Below are 18377 nucleotides of genomic sequence, written 5' to 3' on the forward strand. Positions count from 1 at the left end.
CGACCCCTGAGATCAGCAGATCAATTATTGCTCACTGTCCCCAAAACAAGCCTTAAGCTCAGAGGAGATAGATCGTTTGCTGCCGTGGCTCCCAAGCTTTGGAACGAGTTACCACTGAATATCAGACAGGCCCCCTGGCTTCCAGTTTTTAAATCTCTTCTAAAAACACATTTTTATTCCTTGGCTTTTAACACTTCTTAATTTATTTTGACTGGCATCCCCCCGAAACAGCACCTGCCGTGAGCCCATCTGTCTTTTTTCTGTTTTCTGTTTTAAGTGTTTTGTATTTGTCTGACTTTTATTTATTCTTTTTATTCTTCTCATTTTTTATTTTATTTTTTGAATAATTTTATGTACAGCACTTTGGCTGCCTTTGTGGTTTTAAATGTGCTATACAAATAAAGTTGTTGTTGTTGCTGTCTCCGGGTCTGCATCATTGGGTCTAACAATTTGGTGGCAGACTGCCTAACAGGCCCACTGCAGCTGGCTGTTTGGGTACCGGCACAATGGTGGTAGTCTTGAGGCACTTGGGAACTGCTGCCTTGGCCAGAGACAGGTTGAAGATGTCAGTGAAGACGCCAGCCAGCTGCTCTGCAAAGTCCTTCAGCACTTGGCAGGTTATGCCGTCAGGGCCAGCAGCCTTATGGACATTCACCCTGCTGAGTGCAGAACGCACGTCATAGGTGGAAAGCGTAAGGCGTTGTTCATCTGGGTGGGGAGCAGTTTTGATGGCTGGTTGTTTGTCGTCCCTGTTGAAGCCAGCATAGAAGTTGTTGTGCTCATCAGGGAGGGAGGTATTGCTGGTTGCATGAGCTCATCTGCACTATTTTGACATGTGCATTGTCCACACACAAAGAAACAAATGCTTTAATGCTTTTACACATTTTTTCAGTCCTTTTTCAATTATCTGCTTCTTTCTCCCACAGCCTCTGACTTTCAACTTGCTTTGGCCACTTGCAATGGACCTTCTTTCAGGCACGAAATTTAGCATGTGTGATTTTACCCTCGAATCAATTTGCCATTCTTTTCAAGGACTTCTGCAATGGGACATTTAACTATGCCATTTACCTCCATATGAAGGAGTTATTGCTTACACTGAATCATACTAGTAAAGATACACAATGTACCTACACCCAGGTATTTGTACTTACCCATGATCCCAATATCCTGTTGAGTGATGTGGGGAGAGGGCTATGTAGTCCCTGATGTGGAGTGGAGTAGGGTTAAGTGGTGTGAGGAGGGTGCTGCTGGTGTCAAGGATGCTCCTGGGGAGAAGGAGGAGGTGTGGAGAAGTAATGCCGCCAGCTCTGTTGGGTAGGGAAGGAATAGGAGTGGAATCAAATCTCTTGAAAAACAGATTCAGTTCATTTGCCAACCCCTGGTCTCCAGATTCTGGGCCCCTCCTACTGTCACTGGTGTGGTCATAGATGCTGTTCAGGCTTCTCCAGACATCCCTGTTGTTGTTCCCCTGAAGGTGCTCCTCCAGCTGCCTCCTGAGATGTCCTTGCCCTGTCCCAGCTCCCTCTGCACCCTCCTTAGCTAAGTTTTGTCCCCTGATCTAAAAGCCCTCTTCTTCTCATTCAGTGGGGCTTTTAGTTTTAGAGACACCCAGAGTTTGTTATTGTGGAAACTCTGTGATGCAGGTTGTTAAACTGTCAGTGTCTTCCCCTTGTGGACTGCATAACACTTCCCAGTCAGTGGTATCAACGTAGTTCCTCAGTGCCATACTGGTCTCCTCAGACCACCTACTCACATGTATGGTTGACTTGAATTGTTTACTCACCAAAGGTATGTAGACAGGAAGCACATGAACCAGGTTGTGATCAGAGCAGCCCAGCAGGGGGAGAGGTGAAGAACTGTAAGCATCCTTTCCGTTTGCATCCAGTAAGTAAGGTTCTTTTGTCTCTGGTGTGATATTTAACATACATGGGTGAAAGTGGCTGCGATCGGCTGGCGACCGGTTCGCGGTGTACCCCGCCTCTCACCCGTTGACAGCTGTGATAGGCTCCAGCCCCCCTGCAACCCCGAAAAAGGGATAGTCGGGTATAGACAATGGATGGATGGATGGGTGAAAGTGGGGAAAGAGGGCCTACAGCAGTGTTTCTCTTTTCCTGTCCCCGGGCCCCACTGCCCTGCATGTTTTAGATGTTTCCTGCTCCAACACACCTGATTCAAATGATCGGCTCGTTATAAGGCCACTGCAGAGCTTGATTGAAACACTGGCCTATGGGTATGATGTCGGCAGCTGTAAAATCACAGTTTGTAGGAGCTCGCAGGCTGCTGCAGCATCTGCTGATGAAGGGATGTACAGCGTTATCGCAATGACATGCAAGAACTTCCTGTTAAGATAATATGGCGAACAACTCGCAGCTCTGTGTCTATTTTGCTGACCTAGCCCTGGGTTACACCATCTGTTGTTCACAATTTTGTCTTACTGTTCTCTGTTGCTCTCCTGTCCACTCTCAGCAGTTGAAAGTCATCCAAAGTAACATTCAAGTCCTGAGTGAACTCATTCAGCCGGGTAGCACATCATGCTACACTCCCAGTACTCCCTCTGTAGTGGTTAGTGCTTAGTCCGTAACAAGAGACAGTATGGATGGGTTATACCTTCTTTTTTTCTCACAGTACTTCACTTCAGCTTTGCATCCCCTCTTCCTTCTCCTTATTTTTGCAGGGATCTCTGGTCTTTCCAATGTGACTACTTTCATGTTGTACAATGCTAACAGCTGTCCTCATGTATAAACAATGGTAAATGGTAAATGGACTCTATTTATATAGTACTTTCTAGTCTGATGAACACTCAAAGTGCTTTCACTTACCCACACACACATCCGAAGGGCAGTTAAGCCACCTGGTCCTTACAAGCATTATCCATTCTCACACACTAATGGCAGAGCATCGGAAGCAATTTGGGGTTCAGTTTTTTGCCCAAGGCTATTTCGACATGCAGACTGCCAGAGCCAGGGATCAAACCACCAACCGATGTGGTTTTAAATTGTCCAGAAAAGAGTAAGAAGAATCACTTCTCTCACCAGTTGTACACCTGTTGGTGAACATGTTCGATCACGACCAGCAATCGAAGAAACACAAAAAAAGCACAATAACAAAGTAAAACAAAGAAACAAAGACTAGCAGTATGGCTTACCGAGCTAACAAGCTTACAACAGCTAGTAGCTATGGCCAGAGATAATGAAAGCAAAAAGCAGCAGTTTGTGGTTACTCTAATGATGTGCCACCCCCTATTTGTATGAGGCAACCTTTGACAGGTGGCCAAATTTTACACATTATACATTATACTTATACGTGTATGGCTCAATGACAATCCATGTCTGCTCCAACAGCTCAACTTCATCGCACACATCACAATATGCAGAAATAGTGGTAATCCTCACTGCTCAACAGACCTCAGCCAAAAAGACTTCATCACCTGCACTGACTGCAGTTACACCTAGAGACCCCCTTCTCTCTTGATGAATGTCCTCTTTCTTTTCCTCCCAGACATTGATTGCAATGCTATTACTTTATCACTTTTCTGACTGTTTGATTGGGTACTTTGGTATTATTTCCATGTTTGCTATCATTTAAAACTAAAGGCTGCAAGCTAAATGTATGATAAACCATACATGGATACCTGTTCAAGATAAATATGGAATGTTTAGCGTCATTGTATTCCTCTGAGCATTAAAACCCAATATCTTTATTCATTGTCATTGTTTAGTATTATGATACAGTTTTTTACGGAAACTGTCTCAAAAGTAAAACGATGAATCCAACTGGTTATCACCTCCACCTCCAAAAGGATTAATTTGTTAACTGGTAGCATTTTACCCATAAGATCCCCTGTCTCCACTCTAACTTCAACTTTACTCTCTGAATCTTCACCTCACCCTCCTTCAGCAGTAACACCATTTCATTGCTTCTGACACTGCCAAGCCAACTCAGCCACTGAACTCAGGTTTACACAAGTAGTACATTTCTGTTAACTGTGTAATTTCTAATCATAATTGGCTTCATCACTACTTTTACCAGCTGTGCCAGTGACAGCCACTGCAAATTTTGTTTAATTCATACTTTCATACGTTTCCTGCCAATTCTTCACCTTCATTTATTTGTTCACTGTCCCGTCAGTATACGCTTAGTGTGTTTGTTACTGTGTCATTGTTTGGTCATTCTTTGTTAATAGTTTTAATAACAAATGTTGTGGAGACCATGTAGTAACATCACATTGACTGACTTAACCTGCTCATAGTAGTGCCAACTACTACTATCAGCATGGCACCATTATCAGTTTCTTCTCAAAATTGAAATTGCACACTTTCCTGCAAGAGTATTTGGATTTCTCTTGAGAGAATTAGTCCTTACGGGCTTTAAACGCTTTCAGTACTTTAAAGACTCCAGAATATGAAATGAGCTACCAAATTCTGGCCAAAGAAAATACTTTCCTGTAGCAGTTGATGAGCAGTATGTTATGGTATGTCATTGACAGCAGCTCAGCAATGACTGACTGGACTCTATTTTCAGGATTGACAAACCAAAAGCCTTATCCCTGCTGCTGCACACTGCTGACATCAGCCACCCTGCCAAACACTGGGACCTTCACCATCGCTGGACTACATCTCTATTGGAGGAGTTCTTCAGACAGGTAGTCACCAAGATGTTTGTCACCTACTTCCTGTTTTACTGGCCTGGGGCCTTTAAAGACAAGGAAATTTTAGAAGAAGAATGGGTCATTTTGTTTCAATATTAATAATCATAATCATTATTAGTAAGTATTGTAAGCAATCTCTGCCATGATAAAATGAACAACTGGCCTACAATGCATGCCAGGTGCGCTGTTTTGGCTAATCTAACTCCTATTTATGCCTGATCACCATATGTGTGCGTTACACAATGTTGAATAATGAGTTAGGGTATTATCACAGTTCAGCTAACTTAGTAACATTACTTTGTCACTAAACTCAATCATATAGGGATAAGAAACTCCATTGTAAATCTTACATAACATTAATGTAACTTGTACACAGAAAATTACTGCATTCAAATGCAAACAAAATCTACTTTGAAAATACATGAAACATTAGCTAAATGACAACACACCAAAATACCAGTGCCTCTATCACCCAGATTGACAACCTGTGAAACTGACATGGAAAAGATGCAGTGGTTTGCCCATTCACCACCATACTAACTGCACAAAGAGCAAGTGTGGCACCAATATGTGGTCACGTGCTACACAGTGATACAATGACACTTGCTTCTTTTATAGTTTCCTTGTTTTAATACAGGAAAATTAATGGATTGACAAATTTTTGCATGACAACGAGATGTCTAATCTGGTTGTAAAAGCAAGGCTTATGTCATCAGCAAGAGTTAAGAGTATGCATAATAGCATTTACAGTTGCATGGCCTGAAAACTGCCCTGATTTGCAATCTTGCTCGCTGTTTTGTTGTTCAAAAGAGTTACATTTGTTTGGCTGTAAGCTTATTGTATTCAAAAAGCACAGGCCACTATAATCGTACATATAGTTTGATATTAAAAAAGAAGGAAATGATACTATGTGTAAGTGAAACTGCCCAGGTGTGCCTATGCTGGCAGTACCTTGTGATATTGAATTTGTTTTCAGGGTGATAAAGAAGCAGAGCTGGGTCTACCTTTCTCCCCTCTCTGTGATCGCAAATCCACCATGGTCGCCCAGTCCCAGATTGGTAAGGTACAGAAATACAACTAATGCTGCTGACAGCATGAAGTTCTCGCAGATTTCTCTTCAGTGTGTTCAATACCAGACATCTAGTTAACTTATATGTAGTCCTGATAGTGTTTTTTATCCAGTAAATGTATCAAAGCATCGAGTTTTACATGCTTAAGTGTAAGATATTCTGCCGTTAAGACATATACAGTTCTGTGCAGAATCCACTATTTTATGGAGTCTCTTGGGAATCAATCCTGTATTTTTTTTTTTCCTTTTTGTGGATTCAGTGATGTGACCTTAACATATATGCAACTTAAACCTATGGTGTATATTCATTCATTGATTCATTGACGAAGTTATCGTGTTCATGGGATGGCCAAACGTTCTGTTGAAAATGAGGATTTGACAAGTCTGTCACCTGAAATGAGGTGGAGTGGAAGAACCTGCTCAGGGCTTTGAAATTAATCCAGGGATTAAACCAGATCACCTTTGAGTAGTAGTATTAGACTTGAATATATTCAGCCCCTGAGAAAAACCTTAGTGAAAGACAAGATGTCATGTAAGCGTTTGCTTCAATCTTAGCTGCCTGTGGTAATGTCAATGTCACAACAGATTGTCATCAGAGAGACCAAGTTCAAGTTCCTTTATTGTGATGTACGCTGCAATACAGTGGAGCAGCCGTTGACAATACAGTTCTTAGATCTTAGGCTCTTTCCATCTGTGGTCTTACAGAACACGGTAATAAAGTAAAGTAAAGTATTAAGCAAAGCATAATGTAGTAGCCTCATGAGTAATAGTCAGATGTAATAAACTCATAAAAAGACGCTAGGTCAGCTACTCATTGATGGAAACCATGAGGTACCTAAAGCTGCTAACTCTCTCCAGAGAGTGAGATTGATTGCATTGCCAATGGCTCTCTGGAGACACTGATTTTTTCATTGAGATTGCAGGGAGAACATTGTGAATGCTGAAAGCTTCAAGATTCCCTGAAATGTAAACACAAAAATTGGAATGATGGTGAAAATTTGTGGGATGAATGAGAAACACTCAAGACCATACAGTTTTGTTCTCATCTCATACTACCAATGTAGCCTGAGAACATCTAATGATTTCCAGGTCTTTACGAAACAAGCAGAGGGTACAAAGTGAATGACAATTTTTGCATGGTTCCTGTTTCCTGCAGGATTTATTGACTTCATTGTGGAGCCAACATTCACCGTGTTGACAGAAATGATCGAGAAGATTGTGACACCGCTGATTGAGGAGGCTTCTCACTGTAGACTGGCTGGCTTTGGGTGCTCTAAGTGACACACATAAGATTCTCATGTCCTGACATGCCTGACACTTATTTTGTTAGATAAAACTGACTGTCTTCAAATATGACACAATTCCCACTTGATACATCTGTTTTCTGTGTTTCTATGACGATGTTGCCTATGATTCAATCACAAAGTCATTTTACTATATTGTTGCTATATTACGGAACTGTATTATTGGTCGAAACACAGTGGCATACCTGCAGAATCTGCAATGTCACATTGTCATCCTCTGCCACTCTACACCTTGACTCTAACATATCAAAAACAGCAGATTGCTTTACCATTTTTAACATGATCCTGACACGTATTAGAGTTGAAAATCAGAAAGGCGTCTATGCCATTTCTGTAACACGAAAAAAACATAAAATATCTGTTTATAATTTTCAGAATCAGAAAGCCTTTATTAGACCCCGGAGGGGAAATTTCATTTCAGTTACATCCCGTCCAAGAAACATGAAAGAACAATGACACATAACATGGGGAGTACAGGAGCAGGAGAACTGTGGGTCTGCACAATCCAGCGATCAGCGCCCCGTTTACTTAGATAAGAAAAAGGAGAACAAGAGGGAGGAAGGGGCAAAAAAACTAGACTCCTGTGTGTGTGTGTGTGTGTGTGTGTGTGTGTGTGTGTGTGTGTGTGTGTGTGTGTGTGTGTGTGTGTGTCGGGTGGGGGGGCAAAGTGTGGGATTAGGAAAAAAACACCTCAGCACACAAGCAGCATAATGAGACATTACAACAAAACTCAAAGACTTGCACATGTGGGAGCAAGTGAGGGTTTTCGGGGGGTGGGAGGTTTCGCAGCACAGACACAGAGGGGGCATGCATGCAGCCACATTACGGCGCCTCGCAGCAACCCTCCATGATATACTACGACAGGAAACACTAGAAACACTAGATGTCAGTGTAGTGTCATGAGATGAGGAGTGAATGACACCATTGACTTTTTACAAAGAAGCAGCTGTCATAACTTTGCTAAATTTGTGAATTAGAAATTACGATTACATAGACAATTTATTCTTTAAGTTTAAACAAGTTACAGTTGTAAATGTATGTACAGTAGACTATTTGCATTTGAACAAGTAAAGAAATACCGCTACCATTGTTGATGAAACAATATTGTTCTTCAGAGCCCTTTAAATAATACAAAACTACAAACAACAGGACATAACCCCTTCTCCATTTGATGTATGAAATTTCATATTGTAAACAACTTCGCAGTGATAACTGAAGCCAGAGGATCATCACAGGACCAACTTACTTATTTAAAACAAAGACTGACACATCTTTGCCCATCACACAGTTTCACAAATTAAACAGTTAATTTACACATACATTTGTATGACTGCATGAATTTATGTGTATATGTTTGTGATGCGCACATACATGTCTACACTGTCCACAGTGTCAACAGTATTGGTGGCAGTGATGGAAAGCATTCCAGTACGAAGAGTACAGGCTCAAATAGCAGCTGCTGTTTGGCCACAGTGGACTTCAAGAGCTTCAAGGTCACATGGAACCAAGAGATTTGTCACAACAAGGAGACATGGAGGGCTCAGGCAGCCAAAGGTAGCTACACTGATACCACAGTATGTCTTCACAAGGTTAAAATATTGATCAACTTATTGCATTACATACATACATTCAAATAGACGTATTTGAATGGGTTTATTTGAATAGACCCATGACGAGAAGCCGTGATAAAGGGAAAACAAATCCGCCCTGAAACACAGAAATTAAGACATATTTGAGGGTTATCCAAGACATTTTTATAAGCTGTCTCATTTTGGCCTTTTGCCTGATAAAGACCTGACCGACTTCAAACATTGAACACCTCAATAATATACTGCATATTTCCTTCTACAGAATATGTAAACCTAGAATTTTGATGAAATGTGTAACTGGCAGACTTAGAGAGAGGGAGTGGATATGTACATTACAAGCTATTTAAACAAATGACAAAGTAATTCTCTCTGAGCTGACACCTTATTGTGGTGGAGAAGTTTGAGAGCCCTAATGACCTTAGGAGCTATTTTGCCAAAAAATGTGCCTTTGGTATTTTTCCCATGGTAGGGTCTCCCAAGGCAAATTGGTCTTAGGTGAAGAGCCAGACGGAGAGCAGCTCAGAGGACGCTTATGAACAAAACCCGCAAGGACCAAGGTACCCTTGGTGCACTTGGCCCCAGGACACCCTAGGTCATAGGTGATATATATAGTTGTAGGCTTTATAGTCATATCATTTGACTTGTGGCCACATGTTTTGGACACTTGGAAGAGAGCAGCAGAGCTGTCAACTGATCACCACCTAGTGGTGAGTTGGATCAGATGACAGGGGAGGATGCCGCACAGACCTGGTAGGCCCAAATGAGTAGTGAGGGTCTGATGAAAACACCTGGTGGAAGAACCTGTTAAGTTGCTTCAACTCCCACCTCCGGCAGACCATGTTCCGAGGGTGGTAGGGGACATTGAGCCCGAAAGGTCTTGTTCCTGCTCTGCCATTGTTGAGGTGGCTGTGAGCTGTGGCTGCAAGGTTGCTGGGGCTAGTTGGGGCGGAGCCATCAGGCTGAAGAAAGAAGCCTACAGGGCATGGTTGACCTGTGGGTCCCCAGAGGCAGCCAACTGCTACCTGAATGCCAAGCAGTGTGCGGCTCTTGCGGTCACAGAGGGTGGCGAACTGCTGACATCAACACGTATTCCTCAGAGGAGGCAGAGTCGAGGGGCTTGGGGAAGGGTCATCTAATCTCTGGGGCAGAAGTCACCGAGATAGTTGAGTAACTCTGGTGGTGGAGCCTTGGGGGTAGATGAGATTGGCCCTGAGTATTTCAAGGCTCTGGATGTTGTAGGGCTGTCTGGCTGGAGTGCCACTAGAGTGGCTGACCAGGGTGGTGGGCCCCATCTTTAAGATAGATATAATATAATAAATATAATAAAGTGCTTAACGATATCCAGAATGACATGAAAAGATGGAGCAAACTCTCCACGTCTTTTCAGTCCAGACTTTCCATCGTAAAGATGAATATATTACCCTGTATTAATTTCATTAGTTCAATGTTACCTCTTGACCCTCCAGCTGGGTTCTGAAGTAGGTTAAAATCCTACACTAGCATTTATTTATGGAATAAAAAGAAGCCCAGAATCAAGGCCTCCACTTTGCAACGACATAAATCAGAGGGTGGGGTTAACCTACCTAACTTTGAATGGTACGCGTGGTGCTTTGCTTTGCGTCCACTCACTGTTTGGGTGAATTCAGCATCTCAAGTGTCTTGGTGCCCCATTGAGGAGAGACTAACACATCCATACAACCTAACAAATCTCATTTATTCTAGCATACCACAGAAGATAGTCAAATGTGACTTTGGTCCAGTTATTACATACATGTTTACTGCATGGCGCAAAGTCCAGAACCTCGCAAAAACGGACAAGTTCTTTTGCCAGTCTCCTATTTTTCGCAATTATTCCCTCCTAATAGATGGCAAACCAATAATTTTCCCACAATGGTCTGATAAAGGTGTTCATACCATTCAAGACATCATGGGACAACAAGGCCTCCGTGAGTTTCAGGACTTACAAAAATCTTACAACCTATCGGGCACTTTCTTTTTTTATTTTGCGCCCATGCGTGCTCATGGTGTACCATGGGGCACACTTCTGGAAAAACACCCTCTTCATGAGTTACTGGTTAAGAATATAAATAACAATGGGATTATCTCTGCTCTTTACAAATATATAACCAAGGCTTCTTACAAGCCTCTCTCACTTGATGATAGGTGGAGAAAGGACATCAATTGTTCTCAAGAAATTGATTGGCATACTATCTGGCTAAATATAATATTGTCATTCAGAAATCCAAACCATCAGATGATAAACTATAATTTTATTCACAGATCCTATCTCACTCCTCAAAGACTGTATCAAATGAAGTTCAGAGATGATCCATTTTGTGGCTTTTGCTCAGACAACAAAATTGGTACCTTTATCCACATGGTGTAGCAGTGCTCAGAGGTTGACCAATTTTGGGTAAATATCTCAAGCATTCTGTCTAATTTTTTTTGATAGAGCTGTCCCTCACTCTCAGCACCTGCTTTTGCTTAATGACACTTCATCACTGAAATTTACTGTAAATGAAAAACGACTTCAGCTATCCGGTATTACTGCTGCAAAAAAATAATAGCCTGTCGCTGGAAAACACCACATGTACTCTTGGTGAGGGAATGGCTCTCGGTCTACAAAGAGATTGTTCAGACAGAGTTGTCTATAGCACGATGTCGCCACACCAAGGCACAGAATGTCTCCTGCTGGTCAAGCCTGTTACAAAAGACATATGCCCTACAGTAGCATCTTGCAATGGGGGGGGGGGGGGGTGAGTGAGTGAGTGACATGAGTGATTTGTTCTGCAGGTATTTGTTTCCATGGTTTTTTTTTTACCTTCTTTTTCTTTTATTTTTATTTATTTATTTTTTGTTTGTTTGTTTGTTTTTGTTTTTTGCTTCCCTTCTCTTTCTCTGTTTGTACTATTATTATTACTGTTGATGTTGCATTCTCTGTAATCATCTGTGGGATATTTATGGAGGCTTGAATGTTTTACCCTGTCTGGGGCACACTATTTGGGCTGGGGGGAGGTTTGGAGGCAGATATTGATGCCATTGTAATTTGAATGCGTCTTTCTTGAACATTCAACGACTGTATGATTGCCTCTGTTAATAGAAAAGCACAATAAACAATTGATCACAAAAAAAGAAAGGGGACCAGAGCGTGTGTTCCAACTAGAGAGGGTTCACACTCCTCAGCCTCCTCGGCAAGGTCTGTGCCAGGGTATTGAAGAGGAGAGTCTGATTGACAGTTGAACTGCAGATCAAGGAGGAGCAATGCGGTTTTCACCCTGGCCATGGGACTGTGGACCAGCTCTATATCCTTGCTAGGGTGCTGGAGGGAGCGCAGGAGTTTGCCAAACCACTTCACTTGTGTTTTGTGGATCTGGAGAAGGCCCACAACTGTGTTCCCAGGGGCATCCTGTTGGGGGCCATCCACCCCATACTACCCAACGTGTCGGTTGAGTTGGTCTGCGTAGCTGGTAGTAAGTCAGATCTGTTCTGGTGAGGGTTGGGATCCGCCATGGCTACCCTTTTTATGGACAGAATTTCTAGGCACAGCCGAGCGGTGGAAGGTGTCGGGCTTGGTGACCTGAGGATCTCAACTCTGCTTTTTGCAGATGACGTGGTCATCTTGGTGTCACCTCCAGCTCTTGCTTTTGGTGGTTCAATGACACAGCCCATGCACATGAGACACATTGTTGGCAAGTAGGGCTTGATCACCTGTTATTCCAAATTATTATTTTATGAACTGCCTGAACATTTGACAATGACCGCAGAAAATAGCCAGGCCAAGAAAAGGCAAAAAATACATTTTTTTCAAGGGAAATGGGAAACCAAATTTGTTTTCACGAATGTGAATGACAAGTACATGTGTCTCATTTGTGGTGAGAATGTGTCAGTCAGCAAAAGATCTAACATCAACTGGCACTTCAACAAAGTCTCCAACAACTTTTCATGGGACTTTTTGGCTGGTTCTAGTCTTTAAACAGAGAAGGTAAAGGAACTGACAACAACACTTTAAAGACAACAGAAGGCCAAGCAAGACAGAAATTATGTCTGCTATCTGTACAACTGGCAAGGAGAGTGTCTGCAGTGTCTGTGGATGCTAATGGTCTTCCCTCAGGTGTGATGAGTTGGTTGACTCCAGTGATAGCTAGCTGTCTTCATTCATATAGTGTTTGATGACTATTTGCAATGCTGTGAAGGACTGCTTTGTTAAGAAAAAGATTCCAGTTGAAAAGCTGGTGTCTGTGACAACTGATAGAGCACTGGCTATGACAGAGCATCACTGCCATCACTGCCATATTTCCCACTTCAAAGTGGACCCAGACTTTCCTAAATTTCTGAACTACCATGGTGTCATTCACCAACAGGCTGTATGCATGAAGGTTATGGGATTTGATCATGTCCTGACACTTGTTGCGAATATTATCAACTCCATTTGAGCAAAGGCCAAGCACCACAGGAGCTTCAAGCTGTCAATTTCTGAACTACCATGGTGTCATTCACCAACAGGCTGTATGCATGAAGGTTATGGGATTTGATCATGTCCTGACACTTGTTGCGAATATTATCAACTCCATTTGAGCAAAGGCCAAGCACCACAGGAGCTTCAAGCTGTCCCTAGAGGAATGTTCTGCTGAGAACAGGGATCTCCTTCTCCACACAGAAATCAGGTGGTTAAGCAGGGGGGGTAAGATACTACAGCACTATTTTCATTACTGAGTGAAATAAAAGCTCCCAGGTGAAGATAAAAACATAATTGATATGATCAGTGCTGTTAAGTCAAAGCAAAACTGTTATTTTAGTTTCAGCAAAAACTAAACAAAAGCTTTCAGCTCAGTCTCAAAGATGGTGGAAAGCCATGCAGGAGGAGCCGATGTTTTGCTCAAGCTACCATCCAAGCTTGGGCAGTTGGCAAGTGAGAATTCAGGACAGATGACTGAACTGCTCTATGTAAATCCTGTGGAGAAGGAGATGGAGGTTATAATCCTCCAAAATAATGTCCAGCTGAAATCTCAACAGCATTCACAACATTTTTCTTGTTAAATCTGTCTACACAGTCATATTGTGGGGACTTGCCTTCCTTATGGAGACAAAAGTCCTCATAATATAAATCACTAACTTGTAGGGTGAAAACTTGGGTAAGGTTAGGTTTAGGTTTAGGTTTAGGTTAAGGTTTAGGTTAGGGTAAGGGTTGGTGTTAGTAAAGTAGTGATTATGGTTATGGTGAGGGTAAGTCTTCATCATGAATGTAAGTATATGTAATGTCCCCAAAAATGATGGAAACACATCTCTCTCTCTCTCTCTCTCTCTCTCTGTGTGTGTGTGTGTGTGTGTGTGTGTGTGTGTGTGTGTGTGTGTGTGCGTGCATGCGCACGCACGCTTGTAGACCTGGAGGAAAATGCCAAGAAGGAGGCAAAGGAGGGTGGCCAGGAAGGCAGTGAGTCAGAGGAGGAGAAAGAGTCGAAGAGAACTGTTGACAGACCCAACACAGGAGAGAAGGAGATGAAAAATGTGGAGGGACAGGAGGAGGTGGTGAACAGCAGGCAGCAGGAGGAGCGACATGTTAAAGAGGAAGACGGAGACAACAATCCGGGAGGGGCTGCAGGCTCCCTGCTGGGATCACATCCAAAATACACGGACAAGAAGAACCGTGATGGCTACATAGGGATGCAACAGTGGTACTGTCAGAAAGGTATACAACTTTTTCACGGGGAGACCTGCTGTGGGAATAATTACACCACAGCTAGCAAAATTTATTGAATGTTCCTATACAATGCTCCTTATATCTCTCATTTATGATGTGAAACCAATGGTATTGTTACGTTCCCAGAACATTCTGGGTTAATTTAAATGTTTCAGAAAAGTTACTTGTACGTTTCCCATTAATGTTCTTTAGATGTTAAAAAGACAAGTTTTTATTAAATAAGTCAACATTAGACAACATTCTTTGATTTACAGAAAATTTCAAGTGTGCGGTCAGCAGAGCTGTAGCAGCATGATCTTCATGGCAAGTTATCTGAGCCTTTAGGTCCATCATGTTATGCTAAGATAACTGGCTGTTGGCTGTAGCCTCTTATTTACAGATATGAGAATTGTATTGATCATCTTATCTAACTTTTGGCAAAAAAGCATAATAGTATATTTTCCAAAGTGTAAAGTTTTTTCTTATAAGAATGTCAGCTGACATGCAAATGATGTCATTGGATCCTGATATACCATTTGAATAATCACTGAAGGTACCCATTGTCTAACAGATGCTAGTAATAGATGCTAACTGCCGTAAAACTCAACAGAAGATGGCAGCAACTGCCATTGGTCATCAATACACATTTCTTGCCTACGCATGTTTCTTGACAACACATTCGACCCAATGAAGTCACCTATTGTGAGAGATTTCCAAAAACAACAGACATCAAGCTGCTACTTTCACATTCGGCCACCTACAAAGAAATGTCAAACAGAACAGGAGCAGAAGAAAATACTTTACCCTGACAAGTGGCTCTAGACTGCGCGGTGGCTTGAAGCTGACAATGAGCACACTGAAATGTAGCACAAGATATTTTATTCACATCCACATCTAGCAGATGAAAGAAGTGCATTTTATACAGGCTCATCCCCTATTGAACTGCTCACTTGCTGTGGGCAGCTGTGGCTTAGGAGGTATAGTGGGTAGTCCATCAATCAGAAGGTAGGTGGATCAATACCCAGCTCCTCTTGTCCACATATTGAAGTGTCCTTGGGCATGATACTGACACCCAAATTGCTCACATTGCTCATTTGTCATCAGTGCATGGATAGGTGAATGTGGCATGTGTGTGGTTTGAGTTTGAGTGGTTAAAGAAGTCTAGTAAAGCCCTATATAAATGCAGTCAATTTTCCATTTGCTAAATGGCGAAACAATTTGAATGAAGAACAGCTGCAAGCTCTCTGTATGTTTTTCTCCCAGCATTTCATAAGGCTAAACACACACATTCTATGTCCTTTTATGCTGACAATTTTGCTTTATTGACACTGTTAGGTGTGAATGTTGGGTGCGCAGATAATGCAGAGCAATAGACAATCTGTGAGAAAGGAATTAATGGCAAAGTTGCAGTCAGTCATAGATACACAAAGCAAGCAGGAAAACACAATGTCCTCTGAGTATGGCTTGTCACATCTCAACATAAAAAAAGTACAGTACTGATCTGTCACATACTTGTCTCTCAGCCCTGATGCACATTCACCTGTCAAAAATGACCACAGAGACATTTGACCCAAAGCCAGCTGTTGACCTGTGTGGATGGAGCCAATTAATCTGAAACTCAACCAGGAAATTGTAGGTGCATCTTCATCATTTGCCTTGCAGGAAGCTGAACCTAGGGGCTGCAAGAGAGATGGTGTTTATTAAGACCATGCTATCTATGCTATCTATATTTTATTTATATAGTGCCAAATCACAACAGACGTTGTCTCAGGACTCTTTCCAAATAGAGCTAGTACAGAGCATACGTTTTATCTACAGATACTCAAAAATTCTCTTGTGAGCAAGCACTTGGCGACAGTGACAAGGAAAAACCTCAGGCAGAACCAGGCCCTAGGTGGGCGGCCATCTGCCTCAACTGGTTGGGTTATATCAGTTGTACTAATGTGATATTTCCAATTGTTCTCACTGCAATTACAGATATAAAGCTTTTCTACCTGCAACATTGCTTTTTAGGAATGATATATACCTCCATCTCAAAGCTATACAAGTTGCAAGAAGTTGTCACAATTAAAATAAGACTTGATAATACACACATACACACACAGCTCAAAGCTCAAAGACTAGAATATGATTTTACTTAAACATTGGTGTCCCTGCAGACCCTCAGCCTGACTGCCTTCCTATCCAGTACTACAAGAAACCCAGCTACTGTGCAAGCTCCTACCAGCTGATCAGGTCAAAGGTCACTGAGATACGGCCCATTGATGCCAGGGGAAAAGCGAGGAGACTGCAGTGCATCTCCCTGCGCCGTCGAAAGTGACCGTCAGTCATGATGCAATCACATGAAATTAAGTTTCTGTTTATATTTGCATATTGAACCCTCTATTCGATCTGATCTTTTGCTTGATTTTAATAAGGTATAGGTTACTGTTAATGCCTCACTGTTGCCCTCCATTGGTGATGTCTCTCCCTTTTACCACTGTCAAAGCCTCCTTTGTGTGGATCATTTATTTTGAATCTCTGATAAAAATGTTAAGTAGTTTTGTGATTACACTACAGTATATATTTTAAGACATCTGCATTGTTTCCACTGCTTGTCCTCCTTCTTGTCCAGCTGAGAACATCTGTGTGCTAATAATGTAGTTCTTAAGTTTTTACAGCTCATTCTCATTGTGTGTTTTGTCTATTATGTTTAGGGCTGACAAGACTGACAATGTCACGGCACTGCTGAATTTTCCCTACTAATACTGATATTGATACTGATATGTCCATACTGATCTCAAATCATCAAGCGGACTGTTGAAATGAAAAGTGAATATTTATGATGTTTGACAATAACATTTAATACTTATTGAACTAATAATAAAATAATATTAATTATAATCCAATAATCAAATCAAATCAAATTCAATAATCCAATTTGTATTTTCATTTCCAAATATTGTATGGCCGCTCTATGATTCAATTCAATTCAATTCAATTCAATTCAATTCAATTCAATTCAATTCAATTCAATTCAATTCAATTCAATTCAATTCAGTTTTATTTGTATAGCACCAAATCACAACAAAAGTTGTCTCAGGACACTTTCCATACAGAGCTGGTACAGGCCGAGCCCAACAATTCCCCTAATGAGCAAGCACTTGGCCACAGTGGCGAGGAAAAACTTCCTTTTAACAGGCAGAAACCTCAGGCAGAACCAAGCTCTGGGTGGGCGGCCATCTGCCTCGACCGGTTGGGTTAGAGAGGGAGAGCAAGAGAGAGAGAGTGAGACAGACAGAGAGAGACAGACAGAAATGCAGTCAGAGAGAGACAGAGACAGAGAGAGAGAGACAGACAGACATGCAGTCACATGACCATATTAAAATGTAAAAGCTGTTTGAGCTGTTATTTTCAAAGACTTGATGTCATGATTCGTTTGGTTTTTGTTCCCAGTCTAACACTATTTTCCTTCCCTCTTGTCTGTCAGCAGGCAGCGCGTGAGAGAGAGAGGCGGGGGGTCGATCTCCTCGGGAGCGAGACACACCTGTGCCTCATCGGCTAATCAACCGGCTTCTTAAGCCAGCTACAGCATGACTCCTGTGCCAGACTATTCTACTTGCTCTTGCCACGCTAGTCTAGCTCCTGACTTTTGATCTCTTGTCTCTCGCTCTCTCTACATGTCTCCAGCATTTTCTCTGTGTTTTTTGACTGGTCAGCTAGTGAGCTTGCTCCTAGACACTTTGAGTTCCTTTTTCATTCTCTGTGCTGTTTGCTAGTGAGTTTGCTCCTGGACACAGAAGTTTTTCCCTGCAAAGGTTCTGTTTTTTCAATAAACTTTTTGTGTTTGACTCTGCAACTGGGCCCTGGTTCTTCCAGCTGTTCACCTGATCTGTCTTAAAGTGGATTATTATTTATCACACAATTAAAAAGAAAAAGCATTTTTTAAACAATTTGAAAATGAAAACACCTTTGTACAGCTGAGGACTGGGAGAACCACTGGGATTGTGAGTTGGGAGTAATGTGCTGACTGGAGCAGGAGAACAGCACAATGTTTGCAAAACCATACGTGCAGCAATAATGCACCAGCTGTATTAATTCTGTCAGGTTA

At 41.9% G+C, this 18377-nt stretch overlaps 1 protein-coding gene across 7 annotated transcripts in view; it reads left to right on the forward strand.

The window, feature by feature from the left end:
* LOC139346490 (dual specificity calcium/calmodulin-dependent 3',5'-cyclic nucleotide phosphodiesterase 1C-like) overlaps nt 1-18124 on the forward strand; it is a 113461-nt gene extending 95337 nt beyond the window's left edge. For 2 of the 7 annotated variants that reach the window (XM_070985542.1, XM_070985538.1), the window contains 7 exons: nt 4522-4642; nt 5625-5706; nt 6874-6985; nt 8412-8575; nt 13991-14296; nt 16447-16639; nt 17760-18123. In XM_070985542.1, the coding sequence (XP_070841643.1) occupies nt 4522-4642; nt 5625-5706; nt 6874-6985; nt 8412-8575; nt 13991-14296; nt 16447-16607 (946 nt within the window). In that variant the 3' untranslated portion in view covers nt 16608-16639; nt 17760-18123. Of the gene's footprint in view, nt 1-4521; nt 4643-5624; nt 5707-6873; nt 6986-8411; nt 8576-13990; nt 14297-16446 lie in introns of all 7 variants that reach the window. The other 5 variants (XM_070985537.1, XM_070985541.1, XM_070985539.1 and 2 more) reach the window with 4 other exon arrangements.
* The last annotated feature ends 253 nt before the right edge of the window (nt 18125-18377 follow it).

This window comes from Chaetodon trifascialis, chromosome 18 (genome assembly GCF_039877785.1).
Source record: "Chaetodon trifascialis isolate fChaTrf1 chromosome 18, fChaTrf1.hap1, whole genome shotgun sequence".
NCBI lineage: Eukaryota > Metazoa > Chordata > Actinopteri > Chaetodontiformes > Chaetodontidae > Chaetodon > Chaetodon trifascialis.